Here is a 26888-nt window from a genome sequence, read left to right on the forward strand (position 1 = left end):
GTCACTTCAGTTGTGTCTGACTCTTTGCAACCCTATGGACCATAGCCTGCCAGGCTCCTCTGACCATGGGATTCTCCAGGCAAGAATACTGGAGTGGGTTGCCATTTCCTTCTCCAATATTTCCAGTTTTTTAAAGAATCTCCACACTGTTCTCCATAGTGGCTGTACTAGATTACATTCCCACCAACAGTGTAAGAGGGTTCCCTTTTCTCCACACCCTCTCCAGCATTTATTGCTTGTAGACTTTTGGATCGCAACCATTCTAACTGGCGTGAAATGGTACCTCATAGTGGTTTTGATTTGCATTTCCCTAATAATGAGTGATGTTGAGCATCTTTTCATGTGTTTGTTAGCCATCTGTATGTCTTCTTTGGAGAAATGTCTATTTAGTTCTTTGGCCCATTTTTTGATTGGGTCATTTATTTTTCTGGAATTGAGGTGTAGGAGTTGCTTGTATATTCTCGAGATTAGTTGTTTGTCAGTTGCTTCATTTGCTATTATTTTCTCCCATTCTGAAGGCTGTCTTTTCACCTTGCTTATAGTTTCCTTTGTTGTGCAGAAGCTTAACAAGCAGTGCTGGGAAAACTGGTCAACCACTTGTAAAAGAATGAAACGAGCACTTTCTAACACCATACACAAAAATAAACTCAAAATGGATTAAAGATCTAAATCTAAGACCAGAAACTATAAAACTCCTAGAGGAGAACATAGGCAAAACACTCTCCGACATACATCACAGCAGGATCCTCTATGACCCACCTCCCAGAATATTGGAAATAAAAGCAAAAATAAACAAATGGGACCTAATTAAACTTAAAAGCTTCTGCACAAATAGTTCTTAGATTTCTTAATGCAGTTTAGATACAGACCAGACATCAACTCCTTTATGTGCTATTGCGGTGTAGTTCTTGAAGAACTCCTCAATGACCCGCTTCAGACTACATGTTTGTCTTCTTAATAGATGAGTGGCAACTGGTGGTTTGTATGGCAGAGCTAGATGACCGTGTTTACTGAATACCTGTGTTATTTATTTATTATTATATAAGAACTTACCCCAAAGTTTAGTAGGCTAAAACAATAAACATTTAGTATCACAGTTCTATGGGTCAGCCCAGCTGGGTGCCCCCACCTCAGGATCTCATAAAGTTCAAGTGGTCGACTGGAATGGCTGTCTCATCTGAGGACCTGATGGTGGGAAGATGACCTTCGAAACTTGCATGCTTGTTAACAAGACTGAGTAACTGGGAATTCCCTGGTGGTCCAGTGGTTAGGACTTGGCTTTTTCACTGCTGGGGTCCTCAAATTCAATCCCTTGTTGGGGAACTAAGATTCCACAAGCCAAGCAGAGCTGCCAAAAAACAACAAAAAAAATTGAATTCCTAGTCACATGGCCCTCTCCATAGTGTAGCTGACAACATAGCAGCCATTCTGATTTGTGATCCCACTTTTGTAACCAAGCATTTTCCCCATCTCTGGAAGCTTTGGGGATATTTTCTTTGTCTCCACTAGACTAGAATTTCACAGTGATGTGACTTGGTGTGGGAGGATCAAAGTCATGAACATGAAATATCAAAATAAGATGGTTAGAGAAACACTGTGCTTTTGGAAGGCAAGCATGATGGATGGTGAGCTGGAGAGGAGCTGGAAACAGAATGTTACATGCAACTTTGGAAACAGGACAGTCAAGGAAGTTACAGGCGATGGTCCCATCTTACCTGCTGTCTTCCCCAAGTTGGATGGCATTTCCCATGTGTCTTACCTAGGATTTACCATTCTTCAGCAAACCTCCCCATGCTCAGCCCATCACTAGTGTCAAGAGGCACATTAGGCACCAGGTGTCACTGTCACACAGTGGGCCCACAAACCAGTGTTGTTATTGAACCAACCCAGCAACCCAGTTTGCTTAACCGCTGAACCAGTACCTTTTTTGGTCTTTAGCACTGTCTGGGTGTTTTTTTTTTAAAGTGAGGTTGGACAGAATATGTACCTTAAGTTATAGCATAAATATGAAATTTCTTTATAAATTGTTAAGCACTATACAAATTAAGCTCTTGGGTTGCTGCTGTTTAGAGAAACCAAACTTCCCAATTGTTTGGAAAAGGTGGAACGGTATAAAATACAAATCAACACTATGTAACCTACTGTGGAGAGAACAATTTTTCTAGTATTGACTGTCCCAATCACAGTGATTTTTACTTTTCTAAAGTGTTTGTGTTAAAAATTAAAAAAAAAAAAACAACTTTAAAAAATGTTTATGTTAAATTAGATAATATCCCCATGTTGAGTTTTTGGTAATTTTCCATTTCCTTTCTCATGAACAGGTATATCCTGCAATGTATTCTCTGTGCTCTGCCTTTCTCTTGAATTAGAATTATTCTGTTCTTTCTTCCTCTGCTTTCCCTTTCTCCTGACGGTCATGGGCACTCAGGATTTATTTTGGTGGCAAAGGCAGATGTTTTAGAAAATGGATCTCTGATTCTCTGTGGGTGACTTCCATAATGTGGGGAGAAATCACTGTGTTGACAGTAAGTGAAGTGAAGGTCGCTTAGTCGTGTCTGACTGTTTGTGACCCTATGGACTATACAGTCCATGGAATTCTCCAGGCCAGCATACTGGAGTGGGTAGCCTTTCCCTTCTCCAGGGGATCTTCCCAACCCAGGGATTGAACCCAGGTCTCCCACATTGCAGGCAGATTCTCTACCAGCTGAGGCACCAAGGAAGCCCAAGAATACTGGGGTGGGTAGCCTATCCCTTCTCCAGGGGATCTTCCTGACCCAGAGATCAAACTGGGGTCTCCTGCACTAAAGGCAGATTCTTTACCAACTGAGCTATGAGAATAGTAAACAACTGCCAAATGAATCTTTGGAAAGTGCTGTGTAATCTGCTGTCCATCAAGGTCCAAGACCTGTTAAGTCTCTGATTAGGAATACCTATTTACTCAGTTGCCCTGACGTTCGGAACATACTTGCTTCTATCATTGTTATGCTGAAAATGGAAGTGGTAAAAATAAAAACTGGTTTCCCCCCTTTTATAGCCTTATGGGATTATTATTCTGGAGCAGTATTTGAAATAATCATTGATTTCTTTTGTCTCTGTCTAAAATATATTAAATGATATATTTCTTACTAGGTGCCCTAATTAAACCAACAGTGAATTACATGGGTTCTGTCTTAAATTCTCTTTGAACTATCAATGAATTATTTTTCCATCTTTTTTATACAGTTTTATTTACTGGGTCTCCGTTGCTGTGCACTGGCCTTTTCTATAGTTGGGGTGAGCAGGGCTTCTTACTGTTTCTTCTCTTGTTGTGGAACACGGGCTCTCGGGCACGTGGGCTCAGCAGTTGTGGTTCCCAGGCTCTAGACCACAGGCTCAGTAGTTGCGGCGCATGGGCTTAGTTATTCCACAGCATGTTGGATCTTCCCAGAGCAGGGATCGAAGTGTCCCCTGCAGGGAAGCCCATATTCTTATTACTCTTCATAATTGTACTTAGTCTTTTAAAATTATATTTTCTAATGTTCATAACAGGTTTGAAAATTGAAAAACCTTCAGTAACTTTTAGTGTACCCAGAAGGAGAGAAGAACTTTTTCATGAATGTTACCAAGACAGAAATAAATGAAAAATAATGTATTAAAACTTAAAGATGCCCCAGGGAGTGCTGGGGAGAGGACTGAGCTGAGATTGAAAGGAGACAGGCTAGAAAGGGAAAATTGCCTAAGCACAATGATCCATGGGTATTTATGAAGTTCCTAATATTAAGGAAGATTACAAAATATAAAAACTTTTCATCTTGTGTTTCAGGAGTTGAGAATCTAATTAAGAAGAGAAAAATTATACATATGAAACAGAATAGTTAAGTAGTATTAACACCATGCACATTACCTACAAGAGCTTAGGGGAGGTACTATAGAGCGTAAAGAGTACAATGTTTTGTTTTGGTTTTTTAATTTTTATTTTATTTATTTTTGGCTGTGCTGGGTCTTCATTGTTGTGCCCAGGCTTTCACTAGCTGCAGTGACTGGGGCTATGCTTTAGTTTCGGTACAAGGGCCTCTCACTGCAGCTTATCTTGTTGCAGAGCACGAGCTCTAGGCGCTTGGGTTCAGTAGCTGTGGTGCGGGGGCTTAGTTGGTCCATAGCATGTGGGATCTTCCTGAACCAGGGATCATGCCTGTGTCCCCTGCATTGGCTGGCAGATTCTTCACCACTGAACCACCAGGAAAGTCCTACAACTGTTTTTGAAGAATGGTTAAATTTTAAGTAAAGAACTGAAAATAAATACATTCCAAATGATAGCAAGCATACCAAAATGAATTTGGAAGCCAAAAGAATACTCATAAGTGCAGATGAACAGGCACTTACATAATACCAGTGGGAATTTAAACTCTATGGCAGCTTGGCAGTAAATCACAAGCCTTAAACAAACATTCTTTCCTATATGGCAGTTCTATTTTTTAGGAATTATCTTAAGAAAATCATTAGAGAAAATGAACACAAGAAGTTCATCCCACCTTTATAATACAGAAATGTTGGAAACACACCATCTGACAGAATGTCTATATTAATATGGAAATGAGAAAAAGCAAATGATGGAACATCATGCTATTACCATAAGAATGGGTGCTTGGGGAATGGGTGTGTGTATATGTGTCTGTATGTACATAGGGGAAGTCAGCAAACTTATATCCACCACACTGTGAATCATTTTTAACTCTATATAGTTAGACAGCTGATGGCCTTATTTTTTTCCATTTTGCTTTCCAATGTGATAAACATGTATTATTTTTTGAAATAGGTTTTAAAGAAAAACAGAGCTTAATAAGAATCAAAATAGGGACTTCCCTGGTAGTCCAGTGGCTAAGATTCTGTGCTTCCAGTGGAGGGGGCCTGGGTTCAATCCCTGGTCAAGGAACTAGATCTCACATGCTGCAGCTAAGAGTTCACATGCTGAAACTAAAGATCCTGCGTGCCACAGCTAAGACCCAGCACACACACAAAAAAAAATTAAAAAAAAGAAGAAAACAAAATAAAAAAATCAGAATAAGGGTCAACTGTTTACAATGTTTATTAAGAATGTATTTTTTTCTACCTATTTAAATGTTAGGGAAGCTATGATCTTGCTTAGGTTCTAGAACTTACAGAAATTTGACTTGAAAAGGTCCCCTCCCACCCAGCACCCATCCCACTTGCCTGCTGCTGCTGCTGCTACTGCTGCTGCTAAGTCGCTGCAGTTGTGTCCGACTCTGTGCGACCCAGTGGACAGCAGCCCACCAGGCTCCCCCGTCCCTGGGATTCTCCAGGCAAGAACACTGGAGTGGGTTGCCATTTCCTTCTCCAGTACATGAAAGTGAAAAGTGAAAGTGAAGTCGCTCAGTCGTGTCCTACTCTTAGCGACCCCATGGACTGCATCCTACCAGGCTCCTCCATGCATGGGATTCTCCAGGCAAGAGTACCGTAGTGGGGTGCCATTGCCTTCTCCATCCCACTTGCCTAGAAAGGCTAACTGAGCTAAAATGTTTTTTCTTTTAACTCTTAAAGAATTGTGCATCTGTATAGGTAACTAGTTACAGACTAGCGTTTTCTGTTTATCTGTAGTTAATAACTTTGATTTAGAACATCAGAAGCATCTGGAAGAATCTTTTCGTTTCCTTGATCCTTGTATCATTTCATCCTTTCTTTTGTTCCTGTGTAGGTTCTGTCATGATGAATGGATCCAGTGTGGCAAATACATCACCCAGTGTAAAATCCAAAGAGGACCAGGTGTTAAATGGGCATGATGAGAAGGAAAACCCATTCGCAGAGTACATGTGGATGGAGAATGAAGAGGATTTCAACAGACAGGTAAAGAAGTGAAAGGCTAATGATACATGTAGTTCAACAGCTATATTTTACCATCAGTCTGTCAAAAGAGAAATGTGTTCATTGGCTTTAGAATAACTTGAAAATAAGTAGACACTTGGTCAGGGCTGACCAAAAAGCAACTTCAGTTGCTAAGAGACCAAATTGAAGATACCTTGGAGGACGATATTGAAATTTTTCTATCATGCTAATTAAAAGAGGATCCAATGCCATGGTGTTCTGGTGTAGGCTCCTGGGAAACAGCAGACCAGCCTGGCATGCCCCAAGTAGGAACTCAGGGACTGGCAGAATGCAAGTCTGAGATAGTGTATTTGGTGGGGAAAGGCTAGATTGCTTCCACAAAGATCCAGCAGTAATCAATTGTCTTATACCTCTGTGGTTTTAACAGCCCCAGGTAAGCACTCCAGGTAGACAGGTGACTCTGCAACCACTTGATGCCCTCCATCATGATGCCCTGCCACTCCTAGGGCATTTGGCAACTGTAGGATAACTGGAAGTCAAGCCATAGGAAAGGGAGAGAGCCAAATGTCAAGGCAAAGGGTCTCCTTTTAACCAAATGATGCCAGAGTGCTCACATCCCTTCTTGGGGACATTATGTGATTATAGTTACATGGCCATATCCAGCATGGGAGACAGGAGATTCGATTTTAACTGAACAACTGGTGCTTTGGGGAGATGGAAACAAGTTTAGGAAAGAGCCAGGAGTTTCCACCCGCTGTGGCTCACTGTGTTATGATCTGTGTGAACAGTTCGTAGACCATGCTTCCTATGACACCCCTGGGCCCAGGTAACTGCTTCTGTGGCTTGTGCCTGTGAATAAGGGTAGACTTACTATGGAAGAACATGTTGTTATGCTCTCGGGGAGAGTTAGGGCAGTCATGTTAAATCTTGTAGTTTGAAAATATTTTCAGTTGTTATTTTAAGTACTTTGTAACTAATTTACTTGAGATTAAAAAATAAAAAGTATAGTTAATTGTAATGTTGAAATTGTATGTTTAAGTCTTGCTACAAGTGACTTTTCCTTTGGATTCAACTATATTGGCTAGTTTGGGTGATTGTTTTTGCTTGACCAGCCCTCTGGTGGCGGCATACGAGCTGTGAATCAGTCACCAGGCAGCCTGCAGGAAGGGGATGGCCAAACATGAAGCGGGAGGCCTGTGAAAATCACACTAATCTCCAGAGTGAAGCATACTCTTTACCAAGAGTTAACAGGGTCTACAAAGAAGTATAAAATATCCTTGCTATGTATAAGACACTCTTTTTCAGAAATATGCAAGTTGTTTAAATATTTGTATTATTTCTTCTTGTTTTGAAAGAATTTTCTACTGGTATGCCAGAAAGTGTTCTTTATATCTTTCTAAGGTTCTGAAAGTATTTTTCTCCCGAAGGGGCTTTATTACTAGAAAAGTGGGCCAGAAGCTGGGAGTTGGTTTTGGTTTAATCTCCACTGTCCAGGTAGTAGTCTAGATACATAGTTCCTGAACCCTTTTCGTACTTGTAAAATGGGAAATTTAAGAACTGCCTCTCAATAAGATTGAAAAAAAAGTGTCAAGCTTTAAAATGATTTTCTGTTAAGTGCCATATGAGTGAAAAATATCTGTGTCACGTATTAGATCTGTGAAGACTGGAATTTCTGCTATTTGGACTATTTCCTGTCTTATTTTTTATGGAATTTGATTGAAAATACTAAAAGTTATATTTTTTCTAGCCTTTCATTAGAAGCATCATAATTCTTAGTAGATCTCATACAAGATCATTCTTAGTTGCAAAGTAATAACCTCTGAAAGAAAGAGGTAGAAAAGAACTAGAAAGTGTGAGTCCCACTGGGACAGTTAAGTCTGAGCTCTTCTGCTTTGCTTGCCAGGTGGAGGAGGAGCTGCAGGAGCAAGAGTTCTTGGACCGCTGCTTTCAGGAGATGTTGGACGAGGAAGACCAAGACTGGTTTATTCCATCCCGAGACCTGCCTCAGGCCATGGGGCAGTTGCAGCAACAGTTAAATGGACTGTCCGTCAGTGATGGTCATGATTCTGAAGATATTTTGGTAAGAGCATACGTAGTTCCACGTGTGACATAGTGAAAGAATATAGGATTTGGAGCCACGTCTCTTTTTGGCCCAACAACCTTGGGCAAGCTTTGGCGCCCTCTGAGTCACTGTTTCTTCACTCACCGCCTGGCATTAACAAGGCGGTGCATTGGAGACGCACGGCACCTCTTACAGCACTGTGCAAATGTGATTGCGGCAGCATCACCAGCTCTCATTTTCTCCAGTGGGATTCTCAAAACAGAATTGGGATTAAGGATAAAAATTTGAACATGGAAGAGGTTTGGTTTCAAATTATCATTTGCTGTTGTCCTTTTCTTTTACTGTCCCTCAAATCTGTATTTATAGTTTTGAATGATTCTGTTATAAAAACTGCTGGTTCATTTTAGAAGGAATATACTCCTAAGAGACTGTTTTCCGCTTATAATTAGAAGACTAGATAAATGAATTCCTTGCCTTCCATGTTTACTTAATGTCAGAATTCGATAAGTGAGATTGTTCTTGCACAATTCATGTCTGAGTGATTTTGCCTGGCAGTTTGCTGAGGTTTTAGATCAAGATGTTGTGAATCAAGAGAGTAGATAACCAAAGAGAGGATAGACAAAAATAATATAGGGATTGTGGTAACCAACCTAGTTTGATGGAGTACTCTGATTTTCATCGAGTTAAGGTACTTGTGAACTAAAAAATTATTTTTTGAGTCCAGGTTAACAAGCCTCTAATGAAAGCATCATGAAGGGAACAGGAGTCTAAAGCAGGGAGGAGAAAATGAGATTAGCAGGGGCTGAGTCCATCAGGAGCCACTGAGAACAGTCCAGGAATAACTGCCTGAGTTGCAAGGAATTCTGTTTTTTTCTCTCCTTTGGGCTGAGAGGAAGATACTGGTAATAACAGAAGCAAGGAGAAAATAAATTTTAAAGTGCTAAAGTGCAGCTTGCCTTGGGATTTATTATCTCTTGGTTCTTATTTCAGAGCAAAAGTAACCTGAATCCGGATGCCAAGGAATTCATACCAGGAGTGAAGTACTGAGCTGACAGAAAGCTTTGAGGAGGACTTGTGTGTCCCCACATCCGGGGACAGCGCTGCACAAACAGGCGGAGCTGAAGAGGGGGGTGGGATGGGCAGGGGGTGTGCAGCGGGGAAGGGAACAGTGGTTCAACTCGACACTGTGACTAGAGTAACTGATGTGCTCAGTCTTTCTCTACAAGCCTCTGAGTATTTCTCTTTTGTTCTACTGACTTTCATTTGAAGCAATTTCCTATTATTTTTATTAGCTTTCGATTTAGGGAAATTGCAGTCTTTCCCCATGCCCTCATCAAGAATGTTCTGCTGTGTGTGTTTAAAAGAATAAGCTGACCAAGAAAATCTGGGTGTTTACAAATGCCCTACCCACCCTGCTGTCTACTTACCAAGGGCAATGAACACCTGGAGCACTACATATTCAGTCTGTTGCGCTGGATGGGAAGAGGGACAGTTGGAAGAAGCAGGTTTTGTAAACCAGAGTACACAGCTCCCCGACCCCTGGGGGTTTCCTGCAATGTGCTGGGATTACCACTGGCCTGCTGAGCCCGTGTCTCCTTGCCTGAACCCCATTCAAGAAAACACAGGCTTAAAAGTAGTGGTTTACCAGTACTTTAGATGGTTGATAAACGGACTTTCATCAACCATCTTTTGATGGTTAATGAAAGTACAGAGGGAGAGGACTGGGATGGTGATGTCACTTGAGTCATTGATTTACTGTTGACCTACTCTTAAGCCTCTGTTTATGGCTACCATCAGACTCATTATTTACAAGGCATAAGAGTTCTAGGGTGGATTTGCCACCTCGTCTCTCATGGTGTCTAATCCCCTGTCTCCCTTCTGCCCCAAACTCTATTCTGTTTTTAAGAAGAGACTGTTACCAAAGGTGTGTGAGAGGCATGTGGTGCTGGCCATCAGCTTCAGTCTGGAGAGATCATCCTTGAATCCTGATAGTTATCATCTTAAATTTATTTTGACAGTTTTTTCCTAGCCCTGTGAAGACTTGGTCCACCTGTATCTTCCTTTCCTTAGAAAGGTTTGTGTACTTTTATAAGTCCATGTATTTTTCAGAATGCTAGCAAGAAGCTCAATTCACAGTTTGATGCTTCTCCCCACCTTACAGAATTATGCAAAAGAACTCCAGAAAAGCCTAGGAGAGTGAGTCCCGCTTGACCCTGTGACTGTGTGACACACCGGGACAGTTTCAGCCGTTATAAAGTGTTGCTGTTCCCACACACCCAGCTTTTTGAGTTTTCTGGGTTGAACTTTCTGGGTATATTCTTTTCCTGCCCACAGGTCACAGGTGTTTTGGTTATTGTTGTTGTTGATACTCATAAGGAACTAAACTGGGCACCAGGATATGCCTTTGTGTGCTGGAGAGGTTGGTGGCAGAGTCAGGTCTTAAAAAGGGCGTGTCTGGTCCTGGCCATTCTCCCAGGATGGGCAAGGACTGGCAGGGGCCTGAGGAGAACAGTGGCCCATCTGTATGACCGCCACTGTCTTGTATGACAAGCCTGTCAGGAAAAGATCATGGAACTTGAATAAAGTCTGTAAATTCAGTATGTGTTTATGGGACAGAGGTTGGAAGGAAAGGACTAGGGTCTGGAAAACTTAAGAATTTCTCCTTTCTCTTATGAGGTCCCATGCTGACTTTTCTAACAGCCACAGGTTAATGTCAGATTGAAAATATGAACCCATATTTCCAGATGGGCTCCTGAATTCGCAAAGCCTCTACCTTGACAGAATGGAACTCTTTTAACTTGTGTTCAGGGAGGGCTACAAATAAAGAAAACGTCTTAATTCCAGCTTCAGCTTTCAGCTGGAATGGTTGCCTCTGGTAAAGTGAGGGCCTTGGAAGTATAGAAACAAAGGTCTCTTTCTTCCAGGACTGCTGTTCCTCCTTCAACCTGCATTAACTTGTCCAAGCTCAGAATTCTAAAGGCTGCTCAAAGTGTGTTGGGATTGCAGCAGGAGCCGTTTTCTAGACCATGGTGTCTCCATCACAGAGAGGACTGCGGATTCTTTCTTATGTGGCTCCTGGTCTGGGAAGTCCTTTAGGGATCTGCATCAAGGGTCCTCATCCTGACGAAGGCGTGCCCTTCTGACACCTAGGCTAAGCTGTTAGGTGTGGTCCAAGTGGCTTGCTTCCCCTTCTGCTGTGGGTTTCATCTTGGATGTCAGCATGGTTTCACAAGGCACATTTGGTCAGGACTAAGGAAGCTTCCTGCCAGATAAGCAATGGAACCCGAGGACTGGCCTTTCCAGTCCTGTTGAGACACAGTGTGCTGACCCCGGGATCAGGAAGCAGCTAGCAGTGTGGCCGCCTTTTTAATGTGCATGTTTGTGCTTCTAGTGGTTCCTCTTGCGTTCTGACTTTCTCCGTCTCTTGTGTTGCGAGGTGGGGGCGCAGCCGTCACCCAGACCGCGGGTGCAGCTGTCGCCAGTTTGCCGCCTCCTTAGCCGGAAATGCATGTGGCTCTTCCTGGGCCTTCAGCGAAGAAAGGCTGGACTCAGACGTTTCCTCATAGGAGAGATTACGGATGCGAGCCAGACTAGATACCGTTACCTTTTCAGGATGAGGCTGGTATTATTGTAAGTGATGATTTTGATGTTGAATTTAAGCCACTACTTTTTTTTTTTTTTTTGGCAACTGGAAGTTTAAGTATAGAAACAGAACATGTATTTTTAACAATTGCCAATTCTGACTGGTCCCAGTCTTATTTTATTAGTGATTGATTTCATGGTTATTGGACTCTTAAACTCCAAAACGAAAAGTATTTTATCTCTTGCTCATCAAGGAGAAAAAAACAAAAGAAATGCCTTTTAGTTTCTCTAGCCCTTTGAACTGCAACAGAGAATTTGATGGACATAGCCTAGGCCTGAGCAGCTGCGGCTTTGGGTCTTTGGGCCAGTTTCTGACTGCAGCAGTTGATTTTAGGGTATTACATAAGGTCAAACCCCAAAAAATTGTAAGGAAAAGGCTGGACCTTTGCAGCACCTTTAGTTTCCAAAGTCAAAACAGCTTGGGTCTCTTTTATTAAAGTTACAATGCTAATTATGACTTTAAAGTGTTTTTAGAGGTAACCAGCATTTTTCAAATTGTGTATTACTATATGGCAAAGTTCTGTCTTGCGTTGGGAGATGCTGGGAGGTAAGGTCAGTCAAACACTTTGACCTCAGAGTGTAAATTCATGTATGTCAGGGAGGAAAGTTGTGTGAAGAAGTAGCCAAAGGAAACTGCATTAGTGCTGCTGCAAGGCCAGTATGTAAACACCAGGAGCCCAGGACTCTACACTGCTGAGATGGGAGGGGGCACGTGTTCTTCACTAAGGGTCCTGGCATCACGTTTAATGGTGGTGTTTGATTTGGATTATGTTGATGTATGAGCTCAGCCAGAGACCTGACAGTTTTGACCAAGATTTGGAGAGCATTTGGGAAAGACTGTATATCCCTGGCCGCTCTCTTCCGGGGTAGATGTAGAGCTCATGAGTTTGGGAAGTGGGCGGAGAGCAGGAGGACTGACTGAGATCTGGTGAGCGTCAGGAATGTTGGTTTCCCCTCCCTTTGCCCACAGTCACCCGTGTGAACCACGTGAACCGTTTCCCCTCTCATTGCCCACACAGATTGTTAGCTCTCCTGGTCCCTGTGTGGCACACAGTGTACTTTCTGCAGCCACTGCCCTGCTGCCTTGCAAATTTCATCCACAGGCTTGGTTAGTCACAATTTAGTAAGGTTTTTTCCCCTCGTTTTTAATCTTCTATTTCTCCCATCTTGAAGCTGCCATTAGTGACAAAGGATGGGGGAATTGGAGGCTGACCCAGGGACACATTCAGGCTTCCGACACGGCCTCTGTACATGGCTCACTACATCCTGAGTTCACACTACTTGTGTGTACGTGCTAAGTCACCTCAGTTGTGTCCGACTCTTTGCAGTCCTATGGACGCCCACCAGGCTCCTCTGTCTGTGGGATTTACCAGGCAAGAATACTAGAGCGGGTTGCCATTTCCTCCTCCAGGGGATCTTCCCAGCCTAGAGTCGGACCCAAGTCTCTTTACCACACTAGCTCCACCTGGTCTCACTGCCCAATCCTCCATAGCTATCCACAGTCCAGATTTTGCCGGGGGAGGTGGGGTGTCATACACTGGGACAGCTAACTACACTGATCTCGACAGGGTGTTACAGGTTCATCACCACACCCCCAGGGGACAGAAGAGAACTCTACAAAGGAACAGATGCACCATCTTCAAAGAAAAAGGCCCTTTATGTTTTGTTATCAGGAGTCTCATTTGTGAGGTCTGCTGAGCTTTCTTTCCCAGTCCTACCTTACTGGTTCCCTTTTAATATTGTAAATGGTAATGAAAATGTTTTCACTCTGTAACTCAACACTAATTGAGAATCCTCTCTTGTTGATTGTGGGCCTTCGGAAATGTTTAATACTTGATGGGTGGTTTGCAAGACAGGGACTTTTTTTTTTAACACCTTTATTGAAGCATGTTATCATAAAGTTCGTCTATTTCAAGTGTACAAGTCAGTGATTTTAATAACTTTCCTGAGTGGCACAGACATACAATTCTGTTTTAGAACCTTTGCATCCCCCTTAATAAGATCCTTCATGTCTATTTACATGGTACCCGTGGTATTTGCCTAGCTCTAGGCAACGACTAATCTATTACTATAAATTTGCCTTTTCTGGACATAATCTCAATGGAATCATACAATCTGGTCTCTTGTATCTGGCTTTCTTCATTTAGTGTATTTTTGAGGTTAATCCATGACATATAATTTATGTTACTGGTTTGTTCTTTACTGCTAAATAATATTCCATTGATGGATATACCACATTTTGTCAGCAGGGAGTCTTACTAAACTTGGATTTCAACCTCTTGGGGTCTACATGGAACCCTGAGAACATAGGACTCATGGGGGAGCTGCTGTGCATGTCAAAGGAACTGCTTGTCAGAACCAGCTCCATCATCAGCAGCTCCATGAGGAGCCTGAACTGCTGCAGAAATTTTTACAATTTTGCATCTTATTTTTTGTATGAAAATTTCATGCTGTCTATGTCAGCATAGATAATTAACAGCATCTGATAATTAACAAGTTAATGAGCATGTGTTTGAGCAGGAAGAAATGGAACCATCAATACTGCGTTGGATATTTTTTTCTCCTCAGCTAGACAGAGGAATCGCTGAACTTTCTAAACAATGTTATTTCCATTACAAAGCTGAACATGTGTTAAGATCATGCCGCCTTTGTTGGATCGATTTAGAAGAGGACAGCCAGCAGAGGAGGCCAAGAGGAGAAAGGGAGTGAACTCTGTGGTGCATCCCAGCGGGTCTGTGCACGGCCCACACACCTGCTGGAGTGGGCGGTGAAGTGCTGACGGTGCCAGGGCAGCTCAGCACCTCCAGCAGGCCCAGGCCTGGACTTTGGACCTTTTCCCCTATTTCTCAGGTGTTTAAAAGCTGTTTTTGTTCCTTTTTTTCCTATGTATACATTACATGGTAGTTGTTAATACTTCTTTGTGGGAGGGGCAGAGCTTTAAAATTGAAGAAAATAATTTTCATAAAAATATCAAAAATGGAAAAAAGTTACTTTTTAAAGAATTTGCTATACAAACAAAGTGGCAGCTGTTGAAAATCTCTCTCATTAAAATGAGAATAAAATGCATTTGCTGGCAGTGGTACTGTTTTTCCTTCAGTGGGGTCATTATATTAGAGGAGGATATGTGTGTGTGATTTTGTCTCAATATGAATCAGTTTCAGTTGCACAATTTTCCACTCTAAAAAGTGTTCCAAAGTATTAAAAGCATTGTCTTGGAAGTCAGACCTGAGTGAATCCCATCTCCCTCACTTAGTGCCTCTGGCCTGAACCTGTTTATCTGTCAAGGTATAACACCTTCTTTCTGGGGCTGTTGTGAAAAGTCGAACAAATTTTATTTCAAATACAGCCTGGCATATGATCAGCACTTAATACATGGTAGTAATATTGGCAATAATATGAGTACCTTTGAACAGAGGCGGTAACAGGAAATCCTTGAGCTTGAAGGATAGCTGTTATTTTTCCTGTTCCTGGGCAAAACTTACTCCTCTCTAGAATAAACAAGTAAAGGGATTCTGTATTTGCCTTTCAACTACTGAACAAGGTAGCTCAGAGGTTAAAGCACCTGCCCGCAATGCGGGAGACCTGGGTTTGATCTCCTCCAGGGGTCGGGAAGATCCCCTGGAGAAGGAAATGACAACCCACTCCAGTATTCTTGCCTGGAGAATCTCATGGATGGAGGAGCCTGGTGGGCTACAGTCCATAGGGTCTCAAAAAGCTGGACACGACTGAGCAACTTGACTTTCACTTTTCACTTTACTGAACGAGTCTGAGAGCCTGCTAAGTACCTGGCATTGTTCTAGGCACCAGGGCTGCCGATGTTAATAAGCAGGCATCATTCCTGCTCTTGTGGAGGTTAGTTACTGTTTACACCAGGCTTGAACCTCCATTGATTCTCTGAGAGGCTTTATTCTATATGGTAGAAGGATCAGGGGATCAGACCCTAGCCCATGGGTTTTGAGTGCTTTTGCCTCCTCCTTACAATCAGGTTTCTAAAAATCTGAGCTGACTTGCCTATTTACAGCTTTTTGAGATACTGCAGTCATGTCTATACAGGGCCTGAACGATTCACAGCCTTTAAGATATGCATCGTTCAGAACTTTCATTCAAAATTTTCATTAAACTAAGTACAGATACTGTAAACAGTACAGTCCATACATTTTCACCAAACCTTCTGTTGGTATAAGGGTATCATTCACTTTTAATCTTTGTATTAAAAACCTTCAGAGCACTCATCAGTTGGCAGACATCTCAGTGAACGCTTGCTGATGGGGCGGCGCACATGCGGCCACGCTGTCCACGAGGCAACGCAGGTAGTGAGGCAATGCTGGCCTCGTCACGTGCAGTTTTTGTTCCCAGCTGTCTTGCTTGGCTGTTGAGCTCAGATGAATACATGCATTCCCAGTGGCTTGGCAGTATGGAATTCCATTAATTTATCCTATCTTATTAGGGAAGGAGATTATATATTTAAAGGAGAATCTCATTAAAAATCACTTACAACTTAACGACCTTCCGTACAACCTCTGCATTACAGAGCCTGACTGGAGAATAAGCTACCCCATCACATCTCCTTTGGCCAAAGGAAACAGGAACACATCTGACCTTGTACACTTTAGTGTTGCCTTCATTTTTTCATCTAGTATTTAGTGAGCACTCACGAGTTGGCCGGTTCCATCACTTCATGGCAAACAGATGGGGAAACAGTGGCTGACTTTATTTTTCTGGGCTCCAAAATCACTGCAGATGGTGACTGCAGCCATGAAATTAAAAGACGCTTACCCTTTGGAAGCAAAGTTATGACCAACCTAGACAGCATATTAAAAGGCAGAGATATTACTTTATCAACAAAGGTCCGTCTAGTCAAGGCTATGGTTTTTCCAGTGGTCGTGTATGGATGTAAGAGTTGGACTGTGAAGAAAGCTGAGCGCCAAAGAATTGATGCTTTTGAACTGTGGTGTTGGTCTTGAGAGTCCCCTGAACTGCAAGGAGATCCAACCAGTCCATCCTAAAGATCAATCCTGGGTGTTCATTGGAAGGACTGATGTTGAAGCTGAAACTCCAATACTTTGGCCACCTGATGCAGAGTTGACTCATTTGAAAAGACCCTGATGCTGGGAAAGATTGAGGGCAGGAGGAGAAGGGAACAACAGATGAGATGGTTGGATGGCATCACTGACTCAATGGACATGGATTTGAATGAACTCCGGGAGTTGGTGATGGACAGGGAGGCCTGGCGTGCTGTGGTTCATGGGGTCGGAAAGAGTCGGGCACGACTGAGTGACTCAACATGAAAGTGAAAGTGAAGTTGCTCAGTCGTGTCCGACTCTTTGCAACCTCATGGACTGTAGCCTACCAGGCTCCTCAGTCCATGGAATTTTCCAGCCAAGAGTACTGGAGTGGGTTGCCTTTTCCTTCTCCAGGGGATCTTCCCAACCCAGGGGTCGAACCTGGGTCTCCCGCATTACAGGCAGACGCTTTACCGTCTGAGCCACCAGGTTGGCACTAAAGTCAATCAAGCTGTGCTCCTCGCTGTGCTCTCAGACCTCCACTGTTCAACTGGAATAGTAGAGCCCTGACAGTGGTATGAAGTGATGGCTGTTCCCTGAAGAACGTAAGTATGTCTTATTTAAATTCTTCACCAATAGTTTCAGATTCTAAATCCAAAATCCAGTGAGGTAACAATTCTTCCAGATTAGAACTGTCTCCTGTCCCCTAAATCCTACTGGAAGTATCAAGAGAGGCTATGATACGTCTAAGGTTATTCCTGGTGATATTCCCCATGGAGAACACTTTGTTCCACTAAACATGGTCAGGCAAGGATTTTTACCCAGTATGACAGGAGAAAATTGAGATCACAGGTTAACTGGCGGCCACACGTCATGAGTATCTAGCATGAGGGGTAGGGGCAGCACACAGATGGATTATCTAACGGTGTGGTGAGCAGACTGCAGACCACAGGTCAAGCACCTGAGCATGGGGCTTTAAACCCCAAGCTAAACCATTTCAGAGCCCTCTGGGATACCTGCTGGCAAGTAAGCTGAGGATGTACACAGCAAATGTGCTTGGTAACAATCCAGCTGGGAGTGGTTAAAGTGCATTTATTTTCTTCTATATATGTTTCTTTTTTTACAAAAAAAAAAGGAAAAGGAGAAAAAGCCTCCTGCCTTCCAGCACCCAATGTCCACTGGGCTTGCTTAGAGAGGGTACAGCCAGGGCCGGTGCCCTAGGAGAAGGTATAGGAGTAGAAGGCAATGGCATTGGCACTGTAGTCCATGGGGAGGAGGTGCCCGATGTGCTTGGCCCCAAGGCTGGCCGCACCCAGGGCGGAGGAGTGTCGAAGCTTCAACAGGGTGAAGCCTGAGAAGGAGTTCTGAGCCTGGATCTCTCTGCCTTGGGTCAGCGCCAAAAGGAAACCTGGAGGAAAAAATGCAGAGGAGGTAAGAGACCAGGAAAAAGGTGGGGACAGAGGGAGGCAAAGAAGAGGGCCAGGCTCAGAGGCCTCCTGAGGGGACCCACGCGCCAAACCCCTCACAGATGGCGCAGCAGGCAGCAGAGACCCAGGGATGGCTGTGGGAGACTGGAGCCCACGGCCCCCCAGCCACCTGGGGGTTCCATCGGGTCCTAGAGCTACGGCAGTGTTATGAAAACCACACAGCCACTTAACAAGCTGCGAGGTAGAAGGCACACTTCTGCCCTTCGAGGTAGGATTATAATGACTGGGCTGTCACGACATGCTGGTCAGAAGCTCTGACTTCAAGTTAGATCTGTCTTTAATTTTTAAAAGGCGGGGCTTATTTAGTAAATCCTTTGGAAAAGAACTTTTTTTAAGAGTTCGAGGAAGCTGGATGGGACAGTGAAAAAAGGCTCCCTGGAAGAGTGAAGGTTGAGGGTCTTGGCCTGAGACATCAGTAGCCTGTCCAGGCCTCGGGGCCCAGGTCCCAAATCCTCCCCAAGGCAGGCAGTTTGCCCAGGCCACCCGCTTTCCAGCCCCATCCCTCGCCCTTGCCCATCCCCACAAGGCCCCCCAGCCTATGGTCACCTTCCTTCAGCAGCTCCCAGCTCTTCCACACAGAGCCCACGCACAGGATGGGAAGGCCCATCTCTCCTTGGAATAAGACCTGGCAGAAAGCAGAAATGGAAATTGGGGGTGACCAAGCCTCGCCAGTGCCAGAGGGGGCAGTTTTTTAGGACCAACCCAACCTACCCTAGACACTCTCCCTCTAGCCAAGAGCCAGAAGGTGGACTCAAGGAAAAGGAAAATAGACTCATAAAGGCAAGGGAAAGAAGGGAAAGGAATAATGGGTTAAGGACCAACAGAGAGCAAGGAAAGAGAAGGGAGGGGAAGGGACAGAAGCAGGACTGAACGAGACGCAACAGCACAGACCCCACAGCCAGCCAATCTGTTATATATACAAACACCATGGGACCAGCCTCGAAGGGCAGGCACCGAACCAAACCATTTTTTGGTTACAGACTTCCCACAGAATTTTCCTCATACCCTACGTTACTTTAGAGTTGTATCCAGTTTACAAAGAGTTTGATGAGACCACCTCATCCTAACAGGAAAGAGCCGGATCTGGGTCAGCAGCTTCCCAACCTCCGATTCCCCCCTCAACTCACCGGGTCAATCTCAGGCAACACTGCCACCACATGTCTGCCCAGCATCTCCCCGGCCTTCCTGAAAATGTAACGGGAAAGGGCGTCTCCCTGCTGAGCGCCTGGGTGGGGAGGAGGAAACGCAGTGGGTGAGCACCGAGGGGGCTGCCGCCTTGTTCGCTTTCTCTGCGGCTTTCTCTGGGGGAGAGCCGACAGCTAGCAGAGGGCTCAGTCAGGAGTCGGGGCTCGCCTGCTGACAGGTGGTAAGCCAGCCTCCAGGTGGGCCTCTCGTCCTCACTCCCCCCGCCCCCACCAGGGACTTCCACCCCAGAATAGTGTCCTGCACAGACGTGGCTCACTCCAGACACTCAAGAAAGGGCGCCCCCCTTGGGCAAAACACTGGTGCCTGGTCTGTACTCTAACTTCACTGAGTCATTCAGTCTGTCCCTGCAGGTCTCTCAGCTCTGGGAAGCCAGAACTTGAACAGCTAGCTGGTACTGCTGTCGGGGCCCCCCACCCACCTCCAACAGTCTGCTGTTGGTCAGCCCAGCCCCTTCCCTGGCTCTGCTCTGAAAGGGCCTCAGGCCAGCAGGATCTAAGGGGGCCCTACAATGCCCTGAGGCTGCAGGAATCAGCCTCAGGGAAATGAGGGGAGTGTGGACCATACAGTGGAGAAAAAGCAATGTGCAGACACACGAGACCTCGCTCAACTTCTCCTGATACCCAACCAAATAAGCCTAACCTCTCTGTAATCCCCTAGTCCTCTGGGTATCACTGGATAAAAAAGAAAGTTATAGATTTGCCCAAAGGATAACTGCTTCATGAATGTCTCAGATACAGACATACAGCCTGCACAAGCCCTGATAGCTGTCAGGAAGAGAAACTGGCAACATAAAACAACTGTCCACACAACCTGAGCGTCCTTCTGCTCCCACCCTGTGGCCCACCAGTACGAAGGCCCATGGTGGCAGAAAACTAAGGTTGCTTGGTCAAAGGGAAACTGACTTCCAATCCCCATCTGAATCCTACTCCATCCTCCAAATAGGGAGGTCTTTGCAGAACAAAATCAGACAAAACCCTGCCCCATCTCCAGTACCTTCTGCAACTTTCCGGCAAAACCCAGCAAACCTGGATTTATCAAAGTCCCTATACAGGTGGGTGAGGATTCCTAGCCGATCTGGCACCTGGGAGACAGAGAGGGCACAAGACAGTCAGCAGAGGCAGAGGAAAATTCCCAGCCTGCCCACCCAGCTGGCCTTCCTGCTGTCTCTACTGTTATAAGAGCTGGAGTAATATTCATTTAAGCTTGAGAGAGTACAAGGATTGGAGATGTGTCGTTTGAGAGAAGTTCTCTGTTTTCCCCAGCATGGCATCTACTGCTCTTTAGGGGTCGCTTGAACACGACGCAGAGCGGTCTGGTCTCACCAGAGAGTGCTCTGTAGTTTCTTCAGGTGCTGACGATTACTGCTCACCGCACCTCCCCCTTAAATGGCACAGGGTAGATCAAAAAGAAACGGATTTGTTTTCCCCACACGTATTTCACCACAGGTTCATCTTCTATCACAACAAACTTACACACCCATGACGCCTTTGAAGGTCCCAAAGAATGAGGGACTCCCTAGACAACATTACTAAAACGGAAGGTGGGGGCGCTAAAATTTGAGCATGTTAAGCATGTTACACACCCTTAGTCAATTAATCTTTGTAACGACTTAATGACTAAAGGATGAGAGAGGGAGGAGCAGACACATTAGTGGAGTTCAGAACCAATCTGCTGAGTCAGGTCAGACCCCTGCCTGCTCATAGGGCCCTCAGCCAGAGAGATGCCTATCAAATAAACTGATTTCCCTTCTCCTCTCCCCACCTCCACCTCTAGTGCAGCTAAAGGCAGCTGTTTCCTAACCCACTGCAAATGAGCACAGCTCAGCCAAGGGCAGTCAATCCCTGCCGCCCTGGGTGGGAGGCTGTACCTACCCAAGAACTCTCCCTGCCCACCTCTTTATCAGGCTCTCCTCCCTGACCACACAGGCCAGAGGTGGCTCATGGTCCATCGGACCTGATCAGACCGAATCTGCTGCCCCTGGGTCTGTGTGCACTGGCTCCCAATCTCACCCTGCACCTCTCCTTCCAGCCTAAAATGGCATCTGCCTTCACCTCCCCACAGAGTCTAGCTGCCCAAGGATGAAGTCTAGCTTGGCCCCACTCCTCATGCCTGCCACCCTCGGGGAAAGCAGCATCCACCTCATTCTGAATCCTGTCCCCACTGACGACTTCTCCATCCTCCAGCTCTGACCCACAGTTCACTCCGACTTCCCCGGCCCACCCAGTCCCTCTCCCGAATCCACTCCTGCTCCGTCTCCCACGGTCCTATCCACACGGCATGTTTACTGGGTACAAGTACCTGGAAATAGTTGAACATGGCCTGTTTGACATAGCCAATGTCATGAGGAGCTGCCTCTAGGTTGTCGATGGAGTCAAACACTATTTTCACTGCTTGGTGTGCAATCCAGTAGGCTGCAGAGAGCAGAGAGGACTAAGAAGACAGGACAATCTCCCCAAGTTCACAGGGAAGGACACTCAGACCTAGACAGGGTTGGGTATTACAGAGAATTAGGTGCCCCGATTCCCAGTCTGGAGTCCTCTAATTAAACTGTATCTGATCGATATAAGGGAGAGCTGGAGGGGGAGATAGAACAGGTGAAGCTGTGTCACTTCCGCTCCCATCCCCAAATAAAGACCGGGTCAGCCAGCTGCGCCTAAAACCACTGTCGTCACGGCCAGGAACAAGACCATAACGGCCTTCATGAACATGTACACCTGCTACCTATAAAGAGGTGACGGTGGAAGGAGTTTCTATACCCCTTTCCCGCTAGCAGACTAGCATGCATCTCGTGACATCCATGGCCTTAACTTTCAGAGTGTCAGTTCCCTCCAAAGGACTCCAAAGGTCAACACAGATAGCAACAGCTGTTATGCTGAGGCATGAGTCTGAGTCCAGGGTGCAAGTTACTGCTGAAGAGCAGGGCCTGCCACTAACCCAGCATTTGCATCTCGACGATCTTAGTCATTACCCTGTGCTCAGATTCAGGCGCTGTCCCCCCAAGAGCCCCCAGGGGTCTTCAGGCTGAGGGGAGAGGAAGATGGGGAGCCGCAGGGAGGGAAGGTCCAGGACCCTGGGACAGGCCCACTCGGCGGGAGCTCACCTGAGCCCTCATCTCCCATCATGTGGCCCCAGCCGCCACAGCCGCTCTCAGAGCCGTCGGGGTTGATGAGCCTGCAGTTGGAGCCTGTCCCAGAGATGAGCACGATCCCACCTGGAAAGGGCACAGGAGGCTCAGCGTGGCTGACTCTGCACAGAGCTCACAGCTTCCAACTGAGGAAAGGACGGACAGAAACCAGCCCCAAGCAAATGGATCACCACCCAGCTCTGGGGAGAAAACCCAGCCCAGCTAGCTTCCCGCCTGAAGGCGGAGGGCCTGGGTCTCAAAAGAACTCCAGTCACACAGAGACCTTCTCCAAAGAGGAACCCGAGTCTGTGTCTCCGTGCCCAGCCAGCCTTCAAATGACTACCTGCTTTACTGAGTCCCTGCCATGTGCCAGGGGTTGTGTGAGACCCTGTTCACACAGTGCTACTCATTCAAGACTCTAAACCACCTTAAGAATACAATTATCCCCATTTTCTAGATGAGGAAATTGAAATTCAGAGAGTTCTGTAACTTCTCCAAGATGGGACAGTTGGCAAAACAGGCCATCTCATGATCCCATAGCTTTTACATTCCCAACAGTTCCTCCCAGTCTTTTCAGCACTGGCTGCTGTCCCCAGCCAGCTTCATCACTGCACGGCCCATTCCTCCTCTGCAGTGGACTCCTGTGTTTGACTCCTGTCTCACTTCCTCTGAAGATACCCTTCCTGCCCTCCCTCCTCTGCCTAGTCCTTGCTCTAGGCAAACTTCTGCTAATGAAAGGAGTGGGGGCCATGTGGAGGCTGCTCCCCAGACATTTGCAAGTCAAGTTCTGCCAGCTAAACCTAAGGGGCTTCCCCAAGAAAACCGGTTCTCAACCTCACCCCTCCCTCCACCTCCTCACCATCCGGCGTAGCTGTGGCGATGGAGCCGGCGGCATCTGTGGTGATTAAGTAGCTTTCACTCAGGTAGGGAAATCGGTCCCTCAGCTCCTCCATCAGCGTCTTCACCGCATCCTCCTGATCCCCACCGCTCAGGGATAGGCCCTAGGCCATGCGGGAGGTGAGCGAGCAAGCAGAAGCCCAGATCCAGCTCCTTTCTCAGCCCCCTCCCCTCCTGATGACTGCCCCTGCCTGCTACAGCTGGGCCTTCCCTGTTCATGCAGCCCAGTCCTCCTTCCACCCCACACAGTGCCTCAGCAGAAGGCTGAGGCTGCAAGAACCGGGACTGAGCATGGACAAGACAAGGGATTCAACACCACCAGGTTTGGAGCTGGGAAGGACAACAGCGCCCTTAGAAAAAACAGGCAGAGGAGCAAGCGGAGGAAAGAGGAGCTTGGTTTGGAATGCATGGCGTTTCGCCATGCCTGCAGGACATCTCACAAACACGTCCAGGGAGAAGCCAGAGCTACAGTGGCCTGAAAGTAAGCTCTCAGCCAGGAATATTAGCTAACATGTAATCAGCGCTCATGCATCAGGCTCTGTGCGAACCACTTTGGGATGTATCATGTCATTTTACTTTCCCAGCAACTGAGGTAGCTACTGTTATCTGCATTTCCCAAATGAAGAAACTGAGGCTTAGAGAAGATAAGTAACGTGCTGAGGGTCACCCAGATGTTGAGTGACAAAGCTGGGATTCAAACCAAGGCCTTAAGGCTCTCCAAAGCCCTTTGTTCTTCCAATCCTGTGGCTTGTAGGTGACAATGCAGCCACAAGAATGTACGTCTTTCCCTCTGCAGTCACCAGACTCCTCAAGTTCAAACTCACTGTCTCAGCGTTGCTGTGACCTAATTTCCAAGCGCTACCCAGACTCACCAAGCCTCGGAGAGGAACCAGAGGATCCACCCCTGCTTTCCGTTTGGCCCTGTTCACCATCTCGTTGATCCTCTCCACGCACGTGTCTGTCCCGATCAGCTGGCCCCAATCAAGGGAAGGAGGTGTTACAAAGGCGTGCATGACCTGTGTTGCCCCAAAGGCTGCTAAGTGAGTCCCCAGCCACCACCTTAACAGGAATTACAGAGAATAAAACCACAATCAAGCCTACTAGTCCCCTCGGTGTGGCCTTTACCCAGTGGTTTGTGCTGAGTCCATCCACTTCTGCCAGGATCTGCCCATCCTCTGAGAGTAAAAGGACCTTGGATCGTGTGCCTCCCCTACAGAACACAAGGGGGCACTCAGTCTTAACTCGGAAAAACCTGCAGATACAGCAAACCCTGTGCAGTCCTTGTCACAGGCAGAGCCCAGTGTGAGGGAGATAGCTTCAGCAAACCCAGTTACCACTCCCAAACCTTCCTCTGTGGCTGGGTGATTGCTATGCGCTTGGACTTCCGAAATGCAGTTCCCATTCAGCTTCCCTCGGGAGCATCCTACTTATCCTTCAAGACCCTTTGCCCTTGAAACCTCTGATGTGTGGCCAGCCAGCCACCAGAGCTCCATTAGTTCAGCCGTGTCAGTGTCCCCCACCCCACGCACCCCGGACTCCTCTGTATTAAAAGTGTGTTAAGCTGTTTTCCTGTCTGCCTCTCACTAAACTACAAGGTCCATGGGGTCAAGCTCTGGATCATTTCTTTACCCTCACACTTGGCACAGGTAGATAAAAGGAATGGCATGTCTCTCTACTTCTCTCACAATAGCTAAAGGTTGCCTTTAGCAGATTCAGCTGCCAAGGTCTTTAAGTCACCCTTGTAAGAGACACTGACCAGTTGGGAGGGAGAGTTAATATCTGCTTAAGCAACTAATGGTCAAATGCTGGGACATGGTAGTTTGGAGGGAGGTCTGTGGTGGTGTGATGTATGTTTCTTTATTGTTCAGTACTTTTAAGACTATCAGAAGAGGACACTGAAGACCTGCTGATCAAACTCAAAGATGACAAGAAGTTTCAAGGGGTAGTTAATGCATGAGGTGGCACACTGTCCCCAAAGAACTTAACAAACTGGTAAAAAGGTTTATATGTTACACACGAATATGACCAGGATGAATACAAACTTCTGTACTTAGTTTAAAAAACTGCGATAGATATAGGGCAGGAGAGATTGATCATAACCATGCACGTGAAAGACAAGACTCTGGGGCCCATGTGTCTGCAGTGAGATGTGACTGTTATAGAAGTAATCCAAGCTCAGATTAAAAAATGCTCTAGCTCAGACAACAGCCACTCTCTACTCTGATCTGACACACCCAGATTCATAGAATGTTGTCACTGGCAGGGAATTTTAGCGATCATTCTATTCATTGCTCTTCTCACTTCACACATGTGGTAACTGAAGCCCAGACAGGGCAAAAGTCTTGCCCATGGTGATACCGAGGAGAAAAGTTACTACAAAAAGTCTGGCAGACAAGCTTCCCAGCAGGAAATATGCAAGAACAAGAGGGCTGGATCTAGTGTGAGGAGGCTTAAGTGCCGATAAGAACGGGGAGGATTAAACCAAAGAAAAGAATGGAGGGGTTTCAGACATCAGGACAGGCTAGCAGCTGTCCTGCTAGCCCCAGCTTCAGGTCGTGTGTGTGTGTGTGTGTGTGTGTGTGTGTCCCCGCATCTGACTCTTTGCAACCCTATGGACTGTAGCCCACCAGGCTCCTCTGTCCATGGGGTTCTCCAAACAAGATTACTGGAGTGGGCTGCCATTTCCTCCTCCAAGGGATCTTCCCAACTTAGGAATGCAATGCGTCTCCTGCAGCGGCAAGCGGATTCTTCACCACTGCGCCACCTGTGATGTCCCTTAGATGCCAGATACCTTCTGGCAAAGCTCACTGTTCCGGATTCCACCACACTCCCGCTCCCCACCCCGAGTCCAGCAACTTCACACCTGACACCTGTTCTGCAAAACTCTCGGGAGCAGTAATGGAAAAAAGAAAGCTGCTCCAGCTGAACTCCGGTGGAGTGGGTCTTTCGTGCGAGAAAGGGGAGTGTTTCCGCCACAAAACACAAAGGACCCACCCGGGGTGTGGCCGTGGCAAACAGTGCCTGCAAAGTACTCGACCCAAGGGCACCGCTGCGCCTGCACACCTCCTCCGCAAGGCCCCGCAGCCCCAAAGCCCAGGTGACCGAACCCTCACTGAGGCGGGAGATCACCAGCCTGCCGGCCGGGCTACAACCTTCCTTTCGCCCCCTCTCCTCGTGCCAGAGTGGCCCAAGACGCCCCTCCCGGCCTCCCCGCTCCGGACCGCACTCACCCCTCTACGCCCCCGTACAGCGTAACCATGCTGCTGCTACCGCCACCGCGGATCCCGCCGTTCGCTTCCCTCCCGGCTGAGACTCCCTCCCTCTAGTCCACAGGGCACCGCTCCGCGTCACGTGAACACCGGTGCGGTCCAGCTGACTCCCGGCGCTCGTGCGTGGGGCGTGGCTCCGCGGCCCGCCCCCAGCCCCGGAGCGGCAGGTCGGGTTGGTGCACCCGGCGGGATAGTGGAGTCAGCGGCGGCTCCTGCAGGTTCCATTCCCACCTCCTGGGCCCTGCTTCTGGAGACGGATACGGGATCCCAAGTGCAGGAGCCCGAAAGGAGTGTTCAGGCTAGATCCCCCCGCCCCAGACCCGTCACCACCTTGCTTGCCCCTCACTGCCCGGAAGTTGGTGGCAGCTCCGCCTCGCG

At 46.5% G+C, this 26888-nt stretch overlaps 2 protein-coding genes across 4 annotated transcripts in view; one reads left to right on the plus strand and one right to left on the minus strand.

Moving 5' to 3' along the window:
• The window catches only part of PAIP2B (poly(A) binding protein interacting protein 2B), a 50798-nt gene extending 36198 nt beyond the window's left edge, over positions 1–14600 (plus strand). For both annotated transcript variants that reach the window (XM_006066655.4, XM_025260841.3), the window contains exons 2-4: positions 5693–5841; positions 7724–7900; positions 8873–14600. In XM_006066655.4, coding sequence (XP_006066717.1) covers positions 5701–5841; positions 7724–7900; positions 8873–8929 — 375 coding nt within the window. In that variant the 5' untranslated portion in view covers positions 5693–5700 and the 3' untranslated portion in view covers positions 8930–14600. The remainder of the gene's footprint in view (positions 1–5692; positions 5842–7723; positions 7901–8872) is intronic.
• A 2999-nt stretch (positions 14601–17599) lies between these two features.
• Positions 17600–26826, minus strand: NAGK (N-acetylglucosamine kinase). Of its 2 annotated transcripts, XM_006066654.4 has the most exons (10): positions 26472–26826; positions 24367–24451; positions 24114–24212; positions 23204–23345; positions 22321–22431; positions 21519–21631; positions 20214–20301; positions 19142–19239; positions 18561–18639; positions 17600–17935 (listed from the first exon to the last, which is right to left on the minus strand). In XM_006066654.4, exons 1-10 carry the CDS (start codon positions 26498–26500, stop codon positions 17745–17747), a joined length of 1035 nt encoding a protein of 344 aa, XP_006066716.3. In that variant the 5' UTR covers positions 26501–26826; the 3' UTR covers positions 17600–17744. The 2 variants fall into 2 exon arrangements, with proteins under 2 accessions (XP_006066716.3, XP_044781721.1); XM_044925786.2 differs by lacking the exon at positions 24367–24451.
• Positions 26827–26888: the final 62 nt, after the last annotated feature.

The sequence above is a fragment of the Bubalus bubalis genome, chromosome 12 (assembly GCF_019923935.1).
Source record: "Bubalus bubalis isolate 160015118507 breed Murrah chromosome 12, NDDB_SH_1, whole genome shotgun sequence".
Classification (NCBI taxonomy): domain Eukaryota; kingdom Metazoa; phylum Chordata; class Mammalia; order Artiodactyla; family Bovidae; genus Bubalus; species Bubalus bubalis.

What these genes read in the sequence shown, in the direction of transcription:
- NAGK (XM_006066654.4), bottom strand. Translation starts at nt 26,500, where the DNA reads ATGGTTACGCTGTACGGGGGCGTAGAGGG. An exon ending in CTGTACGGGGGCGTAGAGGG is followed by an intron (nt 24,452 to 26,471) that starts GTGAGTGCGGTC and finishes TGTGTTCTGTAG; the next exon opens with GGGAGGCACACGATCCAAGG. An exon ending in TGTTGCCTGAGATTGACCCG is followed by an intron (nt 18,640 to 19,141) that starts GTGAGTTGAGGG and finishes GCTTTCTGCCAG; the next exon opens with GTCTTATTCCAAGGAGAGAT.